This window comes from Zosterops lateralis, assembly GCF_965231275.1.
Source record: "Zosterops lateralis genome assembly, chromosome: 6".
Classification (NCBI taxonomy): domain Eukaryota; kingdom Metazoa; phylum Chordata; class Aves; order Passeriformes; family Zosteropidae; genus Zosterops; species Zosterops lateralis.
Window position 1 is genome coordinate 37,509,065 of NC_139761.1, and position 20,387 is coordinate 37,529,451.

Genomic DNA, 20,387 nt, shown 5'->3' on the forward strand with positions numbered 1-20,387 from the left:
AAGTGGCCTTTGGTTGATGGTTTTACACCAATACCTTGCATAAAGCCAATAAATAAGTGTAAACATCCTGGCCTCCTTTTTTCTCTTAGAACCAAGAGCATCTCACTTAACCAGCCTTGGTCAAGAATGAGATCAAAGTGTAGGTCATAAATTCTAGAGGCAGTAACTCTTGTGTTTGAGCATCTTTCCCACAAGGTTTCTCACCACATTTCTCCCCATGTGTTTTACAATCAATTATGGTATTAGTATAAAAGTATAAGAGAAAACATGGCTTCAGGGCAGTGGTTGTGCCTGCACAGTGGTTGAATTCTGTTTTTGTCTGAGACTGGGGCAGAGATTTACTTCCACACTTTGCATTCTCTCATGTGTTCTTGCCTGTCCCTATGGCAGAGAACTGTAGTTTTAGAAATCCAAGTCCACTTTCCTTTCCAGCTTCTCAAAAATCATGCTTGAGTCCTGCTGGCTTTTTAAAAGTAGAAGAAATCAAATATGCACAAACTATTTCAGCATACCAAGGGTGGGAGGGTGCCAAGTCTGCAGCATTAATGCTGATCAGTGACTGAAATTAGGGTGAAATGTATTTGGAAACAGTTTACTTGCTGCCTGTGAGAAGGGGATTGCTGGCCCCAGACTCTGGGAATCAGAGGTGGGGGTCAATAGTCACCAGTAGTTTCCTGCCTGGTTGATCAGAGGTGAGTAGTTGCCTTCCTGGTGAGTTGTCATGTGCACAGAATAAAAAACTCTGTATAAATATCATATCACCCTTGTTTCTCAACCCCAAAGTGGCCTGGGCCACTTGAGAGAAGATGCTTGGAAATAGCACAGCTTCTGGCAAGAAGGGGCCAGTGAAAGAGAACTAAAGCAGGAGGTCCACATCAGGAAGAAAGACATTTTTCACTTGGGAGATCTGAGTGAGAAGGAGAGCAAACAGAGTTGTGGAGTGCATTGTCCAGGTCTATGTGGACAGGCTCTTGCATCCTGCCAGGGATGTCAATGCTGGGATCTGGAGAAGATAGCATGCTCTGTAGTGATACTTGTGGAGAGAGTTAAAGCAGATTAGTACATTCACAATATATCAGTGGGCAGCCCCAATGCCACAATAGTAGGATAAACCCAAACAGAGATAATTACTCACCATGAAAATTTAGGTTTTCAAATTTCAGCAGAAAAGTTGCAACGCTCATCGTCTGAAGTTTCTGGGAGTATGGTGGAGGGAAGGAACAGCGTGTGTTCACCCCAAAACCGTGACTTCCCTTGAGCAAATTAAAATGCCTGGATAGAAGACGGAGCTACAATGCCCTTGCCCTGCTGGTAATTTGGAGAAAACACATTCTGGCTTTCTCCATCATAGCCCACTCTCATCATGATTTAACATGCCAGAGGACCACCTGTGGCTGGACTCCTGTCCACGCAGAAGTCTTACAACTGTTAATATTTGAGGCTGGGTTATATCATGTTTTAGGACCAATGCATCCAACAGATCCACTTCATATCAAATGGGGCTTTGCAATTCATGGATTATCAATGCATATGTGGCAATGGGTACCTGAGGGTCTGAGTTGCCCTGTCAAGTTTTATTTGCACGGCTCTAAAGATGGAAAAAAACTTTTTTCACTTTGGTAGAAGTGCCTCTGTGGCTAGTCTAGCTCTACAGGGAGCTGAAAAAGTCATATGTCAAGAACCAGTTATTCTAGTGGGACCTTTGAAGGTCTTAAAACCCATAGTGGCAAGAACCCCACCTGGTGTGAGGGTTGCACAGAGAGAAGCAGTAAGAAGGTGGTATGAACAGGTAGAGGAGGGAGCACCCAGAGTGCTCCAAATACAGGAATTGCCTGGCAGTCTACCAGGACCAGGAACCTCTGTTCTTGTATAAAACTTACCCCTCAAGTTAAGCTCCACCTGAAAAATGTGTGGTTCACTGAAGCATCCTCCAAAAGAGGCAGATACTGAGCAGTGTTCTGTGCATTGATTCAGGGGATGGAATTGTGACAAGGGGAGAAGAAGGTGCCCAGATGGGAGAATTGGTAGCCATGTGCGGGATGATTATTAGAGGCTGACACTAAAGAACCGGTGTTTATTTATACAAACCCCTGTGCCATTTTTAAGGGATGCACCAGTTGGCTCCTATTTTGCCAACAAAACCAGTGGGTGATCCATTGAGTTGCCAGTATGGCAGTGAGAAGACATCCTAAACTTGTTAAACAAAAGTGTTTCTTGGTGGAATGGAATCCTGCCCACCAGAAGAGGGATAATCTGGCTCACCTGTTGAATAATCAGGTATATTCACTGACTCCTGTGGCAGATATGGCAGTAAAGGGAGAAGAAAAATGGAAACATCTGCTAGAGTGGTTACATGTCAAGGCAGACCATTCAGGATTTAAGATCTTTTTAAGGGAGCTGGTAACACAGGGTGGCCTGTCACTTGGGGGCTGTGTAACACTGTCACCTCAGTCTGTGGCCAGTGTTGTACAGGGCTAGAGCAACAACACCCCTTGCAGGAGGCATCCCTTCACTAAGGATACGGAAAAGGCCTCTGGGAGACCTGGCAGGTGGACTATATAGGGCCTTTCCTGAAGTCAGGGTGGACGTAATGTCAGAGCTCACTCAAGCTGAGGAAGTAGTAAGAGTAGCAAGGCACAGCACTGTAAAGCTGTGGTTTAATTATTTGCCATGGCTTTAATCCCTCCAGTCCATCAGTAGTCACTTTATTGCTGGGGTCGTTCAAGAGTGGGCACAGGATGAAGGAATCAGGTGGATCTTTCACACTCCATACCACCCCCAGGCAAATGAGGTTGTTGAATGCACCAATGGACTCTTGAAGAGGAACCTGAAACCTCATGAACCAGAATGGGCAAGAGGGTGTCAAATGGGATACACAGAGTCAATAGCTGCTGGGGAGTTAATGAGTGGCCATAACTCAGTCTTTTGTCTTCAATCCCCACCCGTGCTCCCCGGTACAAAAGAAGTTAAAGACCCTGCAAATCCTCTGTATTACCTAGGACAGTTGGTTCTGGCAGAATTACCAAGAGTGGGATTGGTAGCCCTGACCTTAAAAAAGCCACTTAACTTGTGTGCCAGGTGGTGGATTGTTCCCTGGTTTTAATCATGTTTTGTTTTTATCCGTGTATATGTTTTACAGATTATCTGAAATCCACTGCTGGGACCTATGCTTTCAACTGTTGAGTGGACGGATCATTTTGTGTATTTTTTAGTTTGATTTTGCTAAGCCTATTTGTCCTTTTTACTAGAAAAAAATGGTGTGGGAAAAGTTTTTACTCTTATATTGTGGATGTATGATTTTGTCTCAAGCGACTGAGAATCAGAGTACTGAACCAAATTTAGCTTGGGAATTGATACAAGGATTTATGCATATTTGGAATCATACAAATCAAGGAATATGTATTAACCTCCCCAACTCTGCATCAGAGGGGTTTAGATTTATGATGATTTGGTTAAATTTTTCGGAAATATTAACAAGAGAACTGGATAATCTTAAAAAAACAGGAGGAAATGTTACCTGGGGAACGGTTGAATCCCGGTTCCTAGACCAGAAAGGACAACAATGGGATGCAAATGGGACATGGGTAGAATACAAGGATGCCTTTTACCAGCTCCCACGTGACTCTACCTGGAGCCATTTATGGAATCAGACATGCTATCGGTCATTAGACACCAACTCTACTGAGACATTGCAAAATGTCACTTCTATCCCTTGCACGGTGGTACCGTGGTGGGATTCCCCTGCTGAGGGTGGGTTTTTCGAACACGAGTACAATTTACACTGGGATGCAGGATGGTGTATACAAATCCCTGATAACCCAGGAACCGCGAACCAAGTTAACCGAACACATTATGAGTGGGCCTGGTCTCTGAAACAAATCTTTGACCCTGTATCTACCCTACAATGGGCTTCCAGGGCCCCCACAGGGAAAATAGTAGAATGGGAAGTGGAGAAATCAGACTGTAAGGACTATCAGACCACACTACCTAATGGAGAGAGCATCTGCTGGAAAGTGAGGAACCGTAGAAGCTTTACCCAAAGTATGTCAGAGACCTCCTTTCTGAATTGTTCCCGTATATTAGATTGTACCACAGGAGCAGGTGAGCCTATAGAAACCTGGTACATCTCAGAGCTGAGAACTTTTATCCGGGACATGTGTACCTGTTGGGATTATCCCAACTATGGCTATCTAAACCAAGACACCCGATGCAATGGGTCTTACGAAAATTTGGAGATAGCACTGTCCTGTGGCATTCCCATTACACATGGCCCTGACCAAAGAAGGGTCTGGAATTCAAGTAGCGAAGCAGAGGAAGTTCCCCAAGGTGACCTGTATCAGTGTTCACAAGCCAAGTATCCAGCTCCACGGGGAACGGTATGGGCATGTTCAGATGGGAAAATGTATTCCCATTTAAACATGTATGATATGGCTGGACTCCAGTGTACTATTGGGTTTCCTACCATGTGTCCATCTAAAACATTCAATTATACACTTTATCGTAACAACAAAGTGCGGAGAGAAATCCACAATCCAACAGATACAAAAGGGTGGATTCAGGGGATTCAAGTCCCCGACTATTATACCTGGAGACAGAATGTTGCTTTAGACTTAGAATCATTTTTTGTGTCCAGTGGAGTTACCCAAGGGCACAAGTATGTCTTGGAGAACTTAACTAGGCAAGTCCATGTCTTAAGCAACTGGACCGGACGTTCACTCAGGGAACCAAATGCGCAGGCCCAGCAGGCATCGGAAATGGCTTTGCAGAACCAATTAGCCCTAGATACGTTGTTGTTGAAAGAGAGTGGAGTGTGTGGGATGCTAAACCTAACGGATGGAGAATGCTGTATCACTGTCCATAACGCCACCACCACCATAGAAGAGGCACGTCAGAAGATGAAGGAGATTGCTGAACAAATGGGAGAACTGTTTCAAGCAATGCAACCAAAGGACTAGTTTGATGGACTGAGCCTGGATTGTGGATCACATGTACTAGAGTGCCTTGGATTTATGGGATGGGGAAGGTGGCTTGTGTGCATTGCCCTTATGATACTGTGTGGATCCTTGGGTTTGATGATAGATCAAAAAGTCACATCAAACTATGATAAGTTCATTATGGTTATAGAGGAAAGGGATAGAGTTTCTAGCATTGTATAATTCCATACCATTCATGTCATGGCAAGAACGTAGTTGGAGCAGGAGGAAGTCAGGGGCTGGAAGTGGAAGAGTGGCCGTCTTTTGCTATGCTCGAGGATGTGGCTTTTTTGGTTTGGTGCTCAAAGACAGCACCAGTGAGCCCAAGAGCTGCTGAGCTGCTCCAAGAGAAAGGAGAGAAAGCAGAAGCATGGCAGAGCCCAGCTGAGCCACGTGGAGCCCAGGCTACAGCTGCTGTGACTGCAGCAGCCATTGGAGCTGCTGCTGGAACCACCAAGCTCTCCAGTCCTACTTCCACAACGTCAGGCTCAGGAGGAGGGTCCTCTGACCTGCTTCAGAGCCCTGTCAGGTCCCACTAGGTTTTGCCTTATCCCTGTTCTTCCATTGCTTTTGGTCTGAGGGGGGACAGTTAAATTGCAAGCCTTTCCAACATTCTGCTATTGTTTTCCCATATAGCATGCTGCCCAGCACAGGGCCAGTCATCATTTTGCCTTTGTCTTGGAAAACCACACTGGATGTGGTCTTTGGGAAGTGTTTTTATTTGTTCAGTGGCGAACACCCTTTCTTGGGTAAAACTCTCTCTTTTGTACACTCTTTTATAAATATTGTTGTGGTTATTGCAATTTTTCAGTAAACTGTTTCCAATTTATAATGTCTCCTAGTGTTTTCTCTGCTACTGGAAGGGAGCAGGGGAAGGGGAGCAGCTCAAGTAGGTTTAATATTCCCACTGGATTTTAAATCAGCACAGAGCTATAAGAAGGGGATGAAGGAGGTTGTTGGGACTTGTGAAAAGACTGGTGACCTCATTAAAAAAAATCTCATAAAAATCTCATCAAATAGCTCTCATTGAGTGGGGAATATTTGAGTTCACCACCAAAGACTCCAAGAGATGCACTGCTGGGAATTTTCTTGCTAGAATCTCTTAGCAAATCCATGCAAGCATGTTGGTACTTAGAATTTTATAGGATAAATATGAAGACACACAAGCATGATTTATTGATAGAGCAGAAGCTATATATAGTGCCCTTAACTGTATTATTAAAACTGAAGGTAAATAATTAATGGAATGAAGGAAAGATACATACAACTCTGGCAGGTTTGATGGGAAGCATCCCTGTCTCGTGGTAATTAAAATCAAATATATTCTATTTGTATGTCTTTCTGTCAAAAAAAGATTGTTTCCTCCTTTCACCTGCATGCTAAGAGACACTGTGTGTGACCACAAGCTGTGCAGCCAGTGTGAGAAGAGTCAGGGAGGGAAAATGCTTGTGGCTGTCTTGAATCAGAACCATAAGCAGTTGTCAGAGAGTCTAAGCAGCCCCAACGCTTCACCCAAACACTTTCCAACACAACCACGGCCACGGCCTCCCTGCCTTACTGTCCAGGTGGGAGAACTGAACTGTGCACGTGGGGTGCGTGGGAAACCATTCCCAAGTTCAGCCCCAGGAAAGGCTTGAAGTGGGAGAGAGAAGCCTTTTACTCGCACCACTGCCTCACCCTTCTGTAAAACAGTGGTGCTCTGATGCCTGGCCTGAAGATGAACAGAAATACAGAGATATCTAGAGATTTAAGTGCTTTCAGTGATCATAATGGATAAAATTTGTTTCTGGCTGCAATTTTACTGTAGTATTGCAGCTATAGGTATAACCCCTCCCCCCCAAACAGTGAAAAAGTGCTTAATTTTTTTACAGCATCAGGACACTTGTGGTGAGTCTTTCCCAAACAGTGAGCCCACCAGGTCCAGTCGAATCCCCAGTGAGAATTTGTGCCTGTTCTCATGCTCAGAGAATTCTTTTCCCAGATCTGTCATCTTTATTCATCTCACTGGTGTCTATCAGTATCTCAAGGGAGGGTGTCAGAGGATGGAGCCAGGCTCTTCTTGATGGTGCCAAGAAATAAAATAAAATAAAATAAAATAAAATAAAATAAAATAAAATAAAAGGCAGAAACTGATGCACAGTAAATTCCACCTGTACATGAAGGAGAACTTCTTTATTGTACCTATGACCGAGCACCGGAACAGGTTGTCTATTGGCGATTGAAGGAGAGACGGGAAGACTGACCATGATCAGAATCTGCTTTTACTCAGGTTTTCCAAGAACTTATATACCATTTCAGTAAGGTTAATAATTTCTACTACAATAATTAGGTTAAAAGATCATACTAACAACTCATACATTTTTCAACGTATTAATCGTAGGGGGTTGATTGAATCTTCTTCTTTAAGCAAATTTCTAATCCCATCTTCTCATGAGCTCAAAGTTCTGTTTGTTCTCTCCAAAGCATCCTAGTCACCAGACTAGATATGCTAATTAAGTCTGTCTCACTCTCGTGAATCCCCACAGTTGTCCAGAGAGGTTGTGGAGTTTCCCTCACTGGAGATACTCAAGGACCCGGCTGCAATCCTGTGCCCTGTGCTCAGGATGACCCTCCCTGAACAGGGAGGTTGGACTGTATGACCAAGTGTGGTCCCTTCCAACCTGACTCCTTCTGTAAAAAGGCTCAAAGTTGACCAAGCACTAAAATCAAGAACCAGCATTAAAATCAGAGCTCCTGCAAGTTCAAGTTCCGACAGCTCTCCCAGTGGCTTCTAATAAGCTTTGCACGTATTACAAACAAGCAATGGATAATAAATCACAGCCACGTTCACAGAGCTTTATGGATCTGCTCTCCCAGAACACCTCCGGCCTGGGGCACGGCCGCGCCCTCCCGTGAGGATAAGGCATAGCTCCTGCATTGACACAAATGCATTTCTGTGTGCGGACAGTGGCTGTGGCCGGTGTTTGCCCGGGGGAAGCCGCCTCAGGCCGCACAAGCGCGGGGCGAACTCGCGGGGCCGGACCGGGCCGGGCGGAAGTGGCGGCGGCCGGGCGGAAGCGCCGCAGGGAGGGCGGAAGCGGCGGCGGGAGCGGCGCAGGTGAGTGAGCGGCGGCCGAACTGTGGCGGCAGCGGGGCCTCCCCTGCCCGCGGGAACCCCGGGGCAGGCCCGGCCTGGCCTCGCTCGGTGTGGCCGGCAGGGGCCCAGCACTTGGCCTTTACCCTGCTGTAAAGAGGCGCCGCGCGGTCCCCGGTCCCGTGGCCGTGCCCGCCGTGCAGGGAGATGCTGCGGGATCTGTGCCGCTCTGTGCCTCCCTCTCCTTCCCTCCCCCCATCAGAGAGGCCTTGCCAGGCAGAGTCTCCATCGCCTGTTTAAGCCTTGGTTCAGAGTCGTTTGTGAAAGTCCATGAGGGCTGTGGACGCGGTGGGAACGCCGGGACGCATCAGCTCTTCAGTGTGTTAATAGCAGCTTGGTTCTTTTCATTTTATTTTGCGCTGTTCTGGTGCCTGTTTATTGCAGAGACCCTCGAGACAAGCTGAGACAGCAGCATTTCTGTTGGCAAGGTGCTGTGTGCAGTCACCGAGTCTTCTGTGACCAGCATGAGATGTGGAGCCTCTTAGAGGAGAATTTCTTGCAGCTGTTGACTCTTGTGGCTGAGGTTTTTCATCTGGCAAGAGTGTCTTTCCAGTGTTTGCCTTTTCTGTAGCAAATAAAAGTGTCAGGAAGACTGTTGGTGATTATAGCATTGTGTGCAGAAAGCATTATTGTGGCAGAGCAGAGAATGCACATCACCATTTAGCAAAGGAGCCAATAAACCTGAGTGAGACTTTCATTGCCTGCTGATCTCAAGTGGGGAAATTGTACTTTTCCACTGGCTGCTGGGCTGCCTGGAAGAGACTAGACTGAGATTTGACTCTCTGCTTCTCCTTTTAAAGTCTTACCACGACCAACAAGGTCTGAAGAAAGAGGTTAATTTGAGGCACTAATTGTGACAGCAGGACCTTGTATTCCTCTTTTGTCCAAATCTGATATCTTTATCAAAATAATGCAAAGTTGTAGACTTAAGAAGGGGTAAAAAGGCCTTCCCCAGGGTTCACAAATGATAGTAGCAGTCAGAGATGATTTTCTAGCTTCAACATATACACATTTTCTCTTTTCACCCTGTCTGGTTCTATCTGCCTTTCCATGCAGCTCTGCTGCTGTGGAAGAAAAATGCACTGTAAATGCAGATGAACCAGAAGAAATTGAAACGCCTACCAGTGCTGGATTTTATCAAGTAAGACAATAGCGTGTCCACACAGCAGTCACTATGTTGTGGAGTGCAGAGGTGCTCACAGACCTTGTGCAGGATTTCTATCCCTTACCTGTGTTCCTAGGACAATATCTCAGTGTGTTGCTTATGCTGGCTGGTGGTGGTCCCAGTTGCAAGGCTGGAGGTCAGCAGGCTGCAGGATGCTGGGCTTAGTGCTGATGCTCAGGAGTTTGTTAGCTGTCTTGCATGTTTTCTCTGAGCTCTGGTGGGTAGGAATGACAATCCTGACAGCCAAGGGACTGTTGCTAATGTGCTGCAATGGCTTGGATGGGGCCTGGGAAAAGGTGCCCTAAGAAGAAAGCAAAGTGTTTTCCCTCCATTGGTTCTGTCTGCAGGTCCCAGGTGAATTGAAGCAAAGCCTTTGAGGAAGGGGTTCGTGGAAGAACATCCAACCTCATTAGCAATGGTTGCTTGGTTGTCTTGTTGTGCTGAGAGTTCCCCAGAGAAGCAAAGGCAGTTTGAAGATGTGCTGTGTTTCTTAAATGTTTTGGTAGGGACAGAGTTGGCCAAGTTTATGTAGAGCTGTGTGTGGAGGAGGCTTCTTGCAGAGAGCTAAGCAGCACCCTTTGCTTCCAAGTGTGTGTTTTGTGCCTGTTAAAGCAGGCATCCTCCTCTTGTGGGCTTTGAAGCCTGTGATGACAGGGCAGGGAACACTTGGCTTGGGATGCGTGTTCTGCTCCTTATGGGTATCAGAGAGGGTCCAAGCAAGTGAAGTCTGCCTGTGGGAGCCCCATTGTGGCAGCAAGCTCCATAAATAAACAGCAAGTAGGTGTCTGCTTATGCTAGGAGTACAATGACATGTATTTGCAAACAGTTTACTTGCTGCCTGTGAGAAGTGGATTGCTGGCCCCAGCCTCTGGGAATCAGAGGTGGGGGTCAATAGTCACCAGTAGTTTCCTGCCTGGTAGATGGGAGGTGAGTAGTTGCCTTCCTGGTGAGTTGTCATGTGCACAGAATAAAAAACTCTGTAGAAATCTCACCCTTATTTCTCAACCCCAAAGTGGCCTGGGCCACTTGAGAGAAGATGCTTGGAAATAGCACAGCTTCTGGCAAGAAGGGCCAGTGAAAGAGAACTAAAGCAGGAGGTCCACATCAGGAAGAAAGACATTTTTCACTTGGGAGATCTGAGTGAGAAGGAGAGCAAACAGAGTTGTGGAGTGCATTGTCCAGGTCTATGTGGACAGGCTCTTGCATCCTGGCAGGGATGTTAATGCTGGGATCTGGAGAAGATGGTATGCTGGAGTGGGAGGTTTATGTGATACTGTGCCTCAGAGATTCTTGGCATTGATAACTGAGCAAGTAAAATCTGTTGTCTTAGACGAGATGTTATTCTGACTTTAGAAATCCCAGGCCATGTTGTTGGCATTCTGGCAGTGATGCACTTTTTGTCTGGCTTTTTGCTGCCTGGATGCCATTGTGCTCTTAGCTGGCTGTCAGACCTTGTGCAGGCTTGTTTAGTAGTCATTTGTTTAGTAATGAAGAGCAGGGTTCCACCTGTGTGGGACTCATGTTTAAGTGTTTGTATCTGGGTGGAATAGGAGATCAGTAGTATGTGCGGGGACAAAAATGAGTAGTTTTCCCATGCTGTCCCCATCCTATCTCCAGGAAATCCAGTTCTGTTACCAGTTTTCCATGTGTTGGAGTCCTGTGTGAAGGGCACGTGAGCCTAGGCTGGAAGAGCAAGAAGGCAGGATGTTGTCGAGACCAAAGCCTGGGGAGTCCGAGGCAGACCTGCTGCGCTTTCAGAACCAGTTCCTGGCAGCCAGAGCTTCACCTGCTGTGAAGATTGTGAAGAAAGCAGACAAGAGGAAAGGGAAGGAAGGGAGCACAGATGCTGAGAGACCCCCGCTACAGGACAGCAAAGATGTAGTCATGTTGGATGGTAAATTCATTTGCTTCTTTAATTACTAAGATTCTCTCTCTTTTAATGCAATGTTGCTTTTCCCTTGTATTTGTGCCCTTATTGCATTATTATTTATCCTTAGCCTTGGAAATTGGCTTATCCAATGCTTCTAGCATCCAGTAGAACCACCTTTGGTGCCTTACTCCACATTTATCACCTGTCTCTGGTACCTTGGCAGCAACAGTTGATTTGTGTAATTTGTACTGTTTGGACACTCACTGCTTATTTTGCCAGCTATCCAGACCCAGTGTCTTTGAGATTTACCTCTCCTGGCAACTCCAGTTTTCAGCCAGCAAATCTGGTTTGCTTTCGTTTTATTCATCAATAGTAGCTTGATGTAGTAAGTAACAAGTAACACTTTTGTCATGTGCTTGATCTCAGAAGCACAAGGTGTTTTTTTAAAAGCAATATAAATCTTTCAGTACTTTGTTCCAGGCAGAGGAAATATGATCTGTTCATAGCAGGTGGAAAGGAGTTTATTCATGATCGTACAAATCCCTCATTTTAAACAGTTAGCAGTGGAAATGTGGAAATGTCCTTTTTTTTGTGCCTCAACACAACCTGCAAGGACAATATTTGTTTCTGTACAGCCGTACTTCTTCCCTTAATACTTGCAGTCAGACCTCAGTACCCTTTCCTGCTTATGGAGCTCTTTGTAAAGACCTTGTGCCAATACATAAATAGAATCTTCAAGCATGTTTCTCTCCACTACACACTTCAAGTTAGAGACAGGGGACTCTAAATTGTCTTATTGCTTCTTTATCTTTATTTCTGATCAGAGGAATAAAAGATGCTGTTAGGAGGTCTTGGTCTATTGCACAGTGGTTATACAGCAATAACTTGACTGCTTTTTTTTTAATTATTATTATTGCTTCCCCTCTTTAGATTTTCCTGATACTCTCCCAGCTCTAACTCCAGCTCCTCCAAAAAAGTCCAAGATCAAAAGTGCAAGTGTCCACTTTGAGGATGAAGATGCAGAGGAAAGATTGGAGAGTCATGATCGACATATTACAGCAGTCTTCAGCAAAATTATTGTATGTCTGTTTTTTATGTCATGATCTAGTGTTTGTTTATTTGGATGCTGTGAACTAAGCAGGGATGAAGGGCTCTGTGGCAGCTTTTTATTTCTACACTGTAATGAAGCAGCGCTGTAGACCAGTGTCTTGGAGCAGCTTGAAAGAAAAACACTCTTTGGGTGTATTTTTGCTCTCAGTTAAATATAGATTCTTATCTGCCTGCCAGTCCTGACTGCCTACAGGTAACACTGATTGCATGCAGGCATGTGCTGTAGTGTGGATTTGGGTGAGTTTCTGGACTGTATTGGGGATGTTCTCCTTGCTTTGCAGTGGCCTAGGTTTTCCTTTATCTGATTCTTTGAGTGATGTATGGAGTTTGGCAGCAAAGTCTTTTGGAAAATAGCCTCACTTTGTCTCTAAATAAGCACAAGGTGTTCTGAGCCTGATGACCATGTGAGCTGCAGAGCTGAGAGATTTTGAGCCTGCTCTCAGTTAAATGATACAAACATGTCTGGCTGTTGCAATGGTTTTACAGATTCTGAATATCTTTCTTCAGGAACGAGACACAAGTGCAGCAGCAGTGACCATGCCAGTGCCCACGGGAGACCCCTTTCCAAGGACATTTCACCGCTCTGAGATAAAAAGTGAGGTAAGATTTGGAGCAGATGTTTTGTGCTACTTTCATTAACAATTGAACTTTCTCCTGTTAAAGCCTGATGCTTAGTGGGGCTTGGTAGGGCTCAAAACAACCAAGTTGGTATGCTGGAGATTGTGAGCCAAGTCAGCATATATGTGGCATTGCCAGCTGAAGGAAGGAGAGTTCTTCTACTAAGCTGCCATCAAGCAGCTACTCCATACCCTGTAGTTAAGTAACATTGGGATCTTCTTGGTTTAGCCTTCTTCAGCTGACTTCACTAAGGTGGATCAAATCTGCAGTGCTGTAGCAGAATTAATCCTGTTCTGCTTGTTTTTCTCTGAGGAGCAATCCCTGTTAATTTGTTCACCAGGTTCTTATGGAAGTGGCATTTGATTTCTCCTGGCATAACATTTGAGTATGGTTGCTCAGGTTATCTTTTGCAGTGTTTTTGTTTTTGACATAATTTTTTTCTGAGGCTGTAAAACTGGAAGCCGTGGTTGCTATTACCAGTCGTTGCTGTAGTAGCAAGGACTGCTAGCTGAGTGGGAGTCAAATGCTGGAATTGATATGTGATTGACAGCTGTGGTTGCTTTGAGGAGGTAGCTTATTTTGAAGTACAGCTTTTTTGAAAGGCAAGGGTAATACTTTTTAAACTACTGGTTTTTGTGTATCTCATGCAGAAGCTCACAAAGCAGCTACCAAATGTTCAGACTGCCTTTTAAGTTTCTTCTCTGGACTGAGGACATGCAAGAAATTTTTTGTCTGGTCTCCTTTGGATTTCCTGTGCATCCCCTGTGTAAAGCTGTTCAGAGCCATGTCCTTCCATTACCTAGGCAAGCAACACAGTAATTTAGCTAGGATTATTTTAGCACTACTTGCCCACTTCTTACTGTGTAAATCTCTTCACCCTGCTGCTCACTAATCACTTCATAAGAAGCCTGTTCCAAGCATGTGGTGAGCACAGTGAAGTACAGCCCCATTTATACTCAGAAATCCAAGGTATTCAGCTATGCAGAGCTTCCAAACAGCAGGAAAGCTGGAACTATTGTGTTTGGTGACATTTTAGGTGTCTTTTCCTTGCTTGAATTCACTTGTAATTAATCATCTTCCTTCTCTAGGTGCCAAAAACATCCATGTCTTTGTCTGTCATAGCAGTAAACTGTGTGTTAAGTGTCACACTTGCACAGAAAAGGGCAGGTGCCAGCACCCTCTCTGTATCATGTCCCAAAGTCTGATCTGAGGGTATCTTTAGGATCAGATCTATATATTTTTTAGTGGCAGGTGTGCAGGGAGACTCTGGAAAGAAAAAGGGACACATGCCTTCCCCATTTGCAGGTGCAGCTGGGATCTGGAAGAAAAAGCATCTTTGCACAGAAGATGGCAGCGAAAAGAGCTGCTGAAAAGGCAGCGACGGCTCCCTCTGCCGCCGAGTGCGTGCAAGTAACATCAGCTGCTCCGGATGCCTTGGATCCTGTGGGATCCGTGGGAGAAGCGCCTCTCCCCAGCAGCAGGGGTGGTAAGTAGAGAAGGTTCTGCTTATCCAGCCGACTGTATTTACATAGCCTTAGTAACCATAACGTCAGAGCACCATATTTTTATAGGGTAGCATTGTCGTCCTCAGTTTAGGAATCGCAAGGTCAGTTGGAATGTCTGTATTGTGGCAATAACTTGAAATGGTCTGAGATGCAAACTAAAAATTCTAAGGAGGAAATTCTGAGATGCATTTTAAAAATTGGGTTAGCTTTCTCACTGGTTTCCTTTTTGCTTCACACAGGGAAGTAGATATATTTTTCAAGGTTCTTGTCCTCCTTTTCCTTTCTCTTTGTTATTTGTGAAGTTTTTCTTGTTTCATCACCAATTTCCACAATTTTAGGAAGAGGGTGGTTCTGTATTGAAAGCATTTGAGACCACTGTGATGTGGGTTGTCACTCCTACTGAAATGTTTGAAAGCTCAGTTTTCCATCACCAGATCTGCTGCCATGAGACTGTGGCTTTGCTCCGTAAGAAATGCTGTGAGGCAGTGCTGATGAGTCAGTGCCACCTCTAGCAGTTACTTGTCTGACAGCAACGTGACGAGCAAAGATGAAGCCAGTTCAACTGTTACCAGCATCTCCAGGCTTTTTCTCACTTGTATTGTCTGGGACAGTCCAGTTTGCTTAGGACCAGTGAGGCACTTTCTTTTTCACATTGAAATAGAAGCCAGATGTCATTTGAAGATTATCAGCATTTGACTAAGGTTTGTGTCAGCCTTGCCCCCCCGTCAGAGAATTCATGAGAGAACTGCCAGGTGTGGTGTGCTTTGTGTGCACAAAACCACCATCCAGGTCACTATACTGTGCTTACTGTATGTCCTATTACAATTGAACAAGTATAATTCTGTCTGAGAAAGCTGAAAGGGAAGTAGAGCAGCCTTCTAGCTGTCATCCTCTTGAACAAGAATGCTTCTAAAATGTAATAGTGTGACAGAGAGATTACAAAGTGGCTTGGCCTCTTTAGCCAGACTGTTGTGGCAGGATCACTAGAAGCAAGAGAAGAGGGGGAGCTTAATTTCTTGTAGTAACAATGTGTTTGTCCATTGTAACCCTTAGTTTAATTGCTGGTGGTGGGAAGCTTAGAAAGCTTTTGCCAGGTCACCCTGTCTTGCCTCTTTCTGCTCAATATGCAAAACAACTGTGGAAATGGCATCAAATCTTCCTGGTGTTATGTTGAAAGTCATTGCTGCTGTTTGAGCAGGGATTTGATGCTTTTAGGGCTGGCTGGTTTAAGGGCATAGGGATGGTCCAAGTCAGTATATGGAGCATATGAATAAAATATAAGCAGTAAAGTCACCAAGTCAGGTCCTTGTATAGTGGGTCACAGAGAGCTGGAGGGTCTCACACTGACCAAAGGAGCATGTTACCTGGTGCTGTGGTTAAATGAAATGAACATTTAAAATGCATTTAGATCAGATGATAAAGGGGACTCAATTTTGTTCAGAGTACGAAGAATGCCACTTGCTATAACTTCTAATATGTTTAACCCTTGAAGGTGAGTACAGGACATGGTTAGAAGCAAACATGCCTGTGTTGAGAATTGATCCTGTATCACTCTGAAAGCTGATTTACCTAATCTAATTTTCTGTCTTACTCAGCAGATATTTGCTAGGTCATGGTTCAGCTGACATACAAATGTGGGTTCAGGCATTCTTGGGCAGAGAAAGAATCTAGTATTGACTAGCTTGGTAGAATGTTCTGATGCATCAGTTGTGAATTATGCTCCAGTTTACTTTTTTGTGCTGTTGCTTTGCTTTAAAGAAACATGATTCCTTTCCCCTACCATCCTTCCTCAAGCTCCCAAAGAAACAAGCTGGAAATGATGTCAACAAGTTTGTTGTTACATGGAATGAAAGCACAAATGTTTTCATTTTGTTTGAAGCTAAACTAAACTTCTTTACTCCTATTCTAACTTTACTACCAAGGTGAAAAAATCCACCCAAGAGTTGAAATTGTGCAAGCCTGGTAATGGCAGAATTGAGATTGATTGATGATGCTGTAGACACAGATCACTAACTGCTTTCTCTGCTGCTTTTTATAGATAAAGATGGTGACTTTTTGACCTCTCAGCGTCCTTGTCTCATAACGGGAGAGGGTCTTGGAAGCCTAAAGAGTGAGCAGGAAGCTCAAGCTATTCACAGAGAGAATTTGGAGAAGCTGCAGTCCATGTCTGAGGAAGAGATCCTGCAGGAGCAGGCGAGGCTTCTGGCTCAGCTGGGTATGTGCTTCCCAGGGTCACCTCTAGAGCTGAGGCAATTATTGAATGTGTAGGTGTCCTGAAGTCTTAACAAATTCACAGATAAATGATGGGAACTTGGAATTCCTGCTCATTCCATATGTGGATAGTCTTGCTTCCATGTGATGTCAGTAGCTTATGAGTAAGAACTAAGTGTGAAGAAATTAAAGAGTATTTATTTTTCAGTGAGGGTTGGTTTGGTTTGTCTTTCTTGTCACCCCTCTGCTGTGGTTTAAGATGATTCGTGCACTTCATTGCCTTGCACTCTAAATACATGGTTGCACATAAATGTTTAAGATGCTAAAATGTAATTCTCTGAAGCTGATAAGAAAGCAGTGTCATAGCAATGCTGAGGTGAGGGAGTACCCTTGGTCTTCCCCTCCAAAATACCTAAAACTTAGGCCAGAACTGTCAGTACCCGGATAGGGAGAACATATGGGCATGTGGGAGATTTCAGTTCAAACCTATACTTGTAGAGCAGAAAAACTTGCAATTAGCCTTGACTGTTTGAAAAAGTGTTTTAATTATCAGGCTGTTGGGTACAGGCATATTCTGGCAGGGGTCTGGTCTCCGATTTGGAGCCCTGTCCACAGTGGTGCTCTGGGAATGCCTATCACTGGCATTCACACAAGGTAAAGGAGAACACTGAATGTGGTATGTTTGATAAGACTTTGTGTGATCTGGGGCACTGCAACACTTGTTGGCGTTGATTGGATGAATTTTTATGCTCAAGGAGAGCAGATGTACAGATGTAGGTGGCAGACAAGGATTTTTTAAATGCTTATGATTTCAGGTCCTCTAGCATCGAATTTAGATGTGAGTGGCATTTTAGATGCATAAGTCTCTTGTGGGTTCAGCTTAAAGATCATATTAATTATCTTGACTTCATTGCAAGCAACATGGGTATAACTGGAAAGGTGGCAAAGGAACTACACAAAATAATTGCAGCCAGATTGTTTAGGTACAGCCTTCATTCAAGAGACCTGAGTATTTTATTTGGCTTCACTGCTTATAACAATGGCACATGTATGAAAAATACCCTGATTACTGACTTGCTTCTTGTGAGTGATTTGTGATCTTTGCTCCTTGCCTGCACCACTGCATCCTTTGGGATATTAGTGAGTACTTAAGGAGTTTAAAAAGGATGGGATATATCTTAAGTATTTTTAAACAATATTTTCTGAAGCAATATATTTTTTATATGCCTTGTAGATTATAATTGTAGATATTTTAGTCTCTTGAGGCTTAAAGAAACTGGGAGTAATTTTGGAATTCCCAAAATATCTATGGGTAGAGAATTATACATGATGAAGCAACTCCTAAACTAAATTGCTGACTTACAGGTGGATTTAGGAACTGGACAGGCACAGAACTGTAAATTAAGGAGACTTTCTCCATATTTGGGAGTGTGAATGATTTGTGCATCTTAAATGCTGTCCAGTCCCTGAATTAACTTCTTAGTTAGGAAGCACGTACTCCATGGTATGAAGTATGAGAATGGGTACATAGTTTTGTGCTGGGCAGTGTTTTATTGTTGGTACTGTGCTGGTTTTGTTCATGGAGACTCCGGACAGAAGCAGGCTTAGTTTCTGACATACTGTGCACAGATTGACATCAGTGACTTTTTTGTCACTGTGAAGTGATGAATGAGTATAGTAATTCCTTCCTGTGTATAGTGAAGTGTAAGAAACTGAGAGCTCTGCTTGCATTCAGAAAAAATAGAAATACTTTAATGAGACTGGGCTGAATGCCTGTCCTTCACCAAGGACGGTTTAAACTGCATCATTGAGGAGAATATGCAGCAGTCATGAGCGTGGGATAGACATTTCAGAGACATGGGAGTAATTTTTGAGATGACTTATCTCAGGTACAGAGCATTTCTCAACTGCTTGTCCTTTGTCCTCCAAAGAATAAATAACCACTGTAGGTGTTACGTTCTACTGTATATACCTCTGACTGCTTACTGGAGTATTTGTGTACTTTGTTGAGGCACAATACAAAATCTCTCACTGTTCACCTCTGGTGTAGGCATCCCAACACCATCTTCTAGAGAAGAGTACTCAGAGACAGTGCACTCCATCCAAAATGATGTGGGATATCTGTATCGTATCTGAAAATAAAATGGTGATCCTAGAGCCTTATGAACATCATTTATCCTTCAAAACTCATCTACCTCCCAAATGTTTCTTTTCAAAGCATGGAGAGAAGGGCTGTGTCTTTTTACTGGATGTTGTCAAACCATAATTGAAGGGGGGAGTCAGTTCAAAACAAAGGTCACCTTGTAACATAGTACCTGTGCTATGACTTGTAGTTCTACTGCAATTCAGTAAAGATCAGGTAATTCTTTTTGTGGTGTCTGTCCTGTTTATTCTTCTAGTGTGCAGATAGATGCCACTGAGTGGTCCACAGGCAGGGACCACAGACCAGAATTCCCTCCACAGTTAATAGTCTTGTTTAGATGTCCCATTCGAGTGGCAGTGAGGGGAAAAGAAGCTATTATCTTTATTTGTAAGCTGGGAAAATAGAATTTTTGTTGTTGCTTTACCCTGAAAGATGTTTGTCAGTTCTGTCTCTGGTGTCCCCTCACCAGTCAGCTACTCCCACTTAGTGTGCCTAAGAGGTCATAAGGCAGTGGAGTGCCTCGGTTTGAAGAGAAGTGACAGCTGGTAAGAGAAAGACGACATGTAGAAAAGTCTGAAACATAAATAGCAGGAGCTATAGGCATATGAAGTATTTTGAGACTTTCTGTCACATCTCTGTCTGTCTCTTTGTCAATACTTGCAGATCCCAGTTTAGTTGCTTTCTTGAAATCACAACGTGGTAACAATGAAGGCCAGAAAAAGGAATTAAAAATGGAATTGAACAGACCAGAGGAGTTTGTGGAATCTCTGCCTGTGGCTCAGCATGGTGTAAGATCATCTCTTTCCATGCAGGAGTCAGGTCTGGAAGAACATGTAAGGAAGGAAGAAAATATGAAAGTAGAAATCACGGGTAAGAAAAAAAGTGCTTGTTGTTAATTTTCTGAACAGAAATACAAGATTTGTATGGTGTTTGCATCAATCTACATTGAATTGTTGTGCTACTTTGTAGTAATCCAAATCTGAATTTTATCATGATATTTTAAAAATATGTATTTTGGGTTCAAAAAAATAACATCTCTACATGGGCTCCACAGATGAGAAAGGTGGTACACAATGGAAGTGCCTTGTTCATTAGGAGGTCTTGTTTTTTGAGATTTTTTTCTAAGGCCTCTGAAGGGAAAATGTGTGTTAAACTAGGCATCATTTCTCTTCTGTTCAGTCATGTGAACAAGGAAAGAGAACTTTTAACTGGTACTGGTTGGGGACAAGAGAGTGTTGGGTAGGTAAGGGTTAACGATTTGTTCACAGGATAGCAGGGGGTGACAACCACTCTCACTTCAGGGAAATTGCTCATGTAGAGCATCTATGTCTTAGTGTCACACTGCTCCTGATGGCCCCACTCTGTGTCTTGTATCTCAGAAGCCACCCAGTGATTTTCACACTTACTGCCTCTTATGACAGAACCCTTTAATGCTCAATATCTGTCTGTATGAGGAAAGAGCTGCTTTATCTCCAGTAGATAGAAGAACCCCATACATTCTCATGGCAGAGAAAGGAAGAGTTTTCCCCTAGGCCTGTCCTCTTATTGTTGCTTTTCTCACTGCATTTTTTCTTTAGCAATTTCTTTTTCTCTGTTGTGATTTTTAAGCTTCTGTTGTCATTTTCCTCACACTTTTGTTCCTAACATACTTGTCCCACA

General features: G+C 43.9%; 1 protein-coding gene across 2 annotated transcripts in view; it reads left to right on the plus strand.

Annotated features, from left to right (window-relative positions):
* The first annotated feature begins 8,035 nt into the window (after window positions 1-8,035).
* RPAP1 (RNA polymerase II associated protein 1) overlaps window positions 8,036-20,387 on the plus strand; it is a 38,428-nt gene continuing 26,076 nt past the window's right edge. Inside the window, exons 1-7 of one of the 2 annotated variants that reach the window (XM_083863494.1) lie at window positions 8,036-8,070; window positions 10,889-11,165; window positions 12,072-12,220; window positions 12,759-12,851; window positions 14,175-14,355; window positions 16,413-16,589; window positions 19,392-19,598. In XM_083863494.1, coding sequence (XP_083719620.1) covers window positions 10,976-11,165; window positions 12,072-12,220; window positions 12,759-12,851; window positions 14,175-14,355; window positions 16,413-16,589; window positions 19,392-19,598 — 997 coding nt within the window. In that variant the 5' untranslated portion in view covers window positions 8,036-8,070; window positions 10,889-10,975. Of the gene's footprint in view, window positions 8,071-8,505; window positions 8,535-10,888; window positions 11,166-12,071; window positions 12,221-12,758; window positions 12,852-14,174; window positions 14,356-16,412; window positions 16,590-19,391; window positions 19,599-20,387 lie in introns of those variants that run through there. The other variant, XM_083863495.1, reaches the window with a different exon arrangement.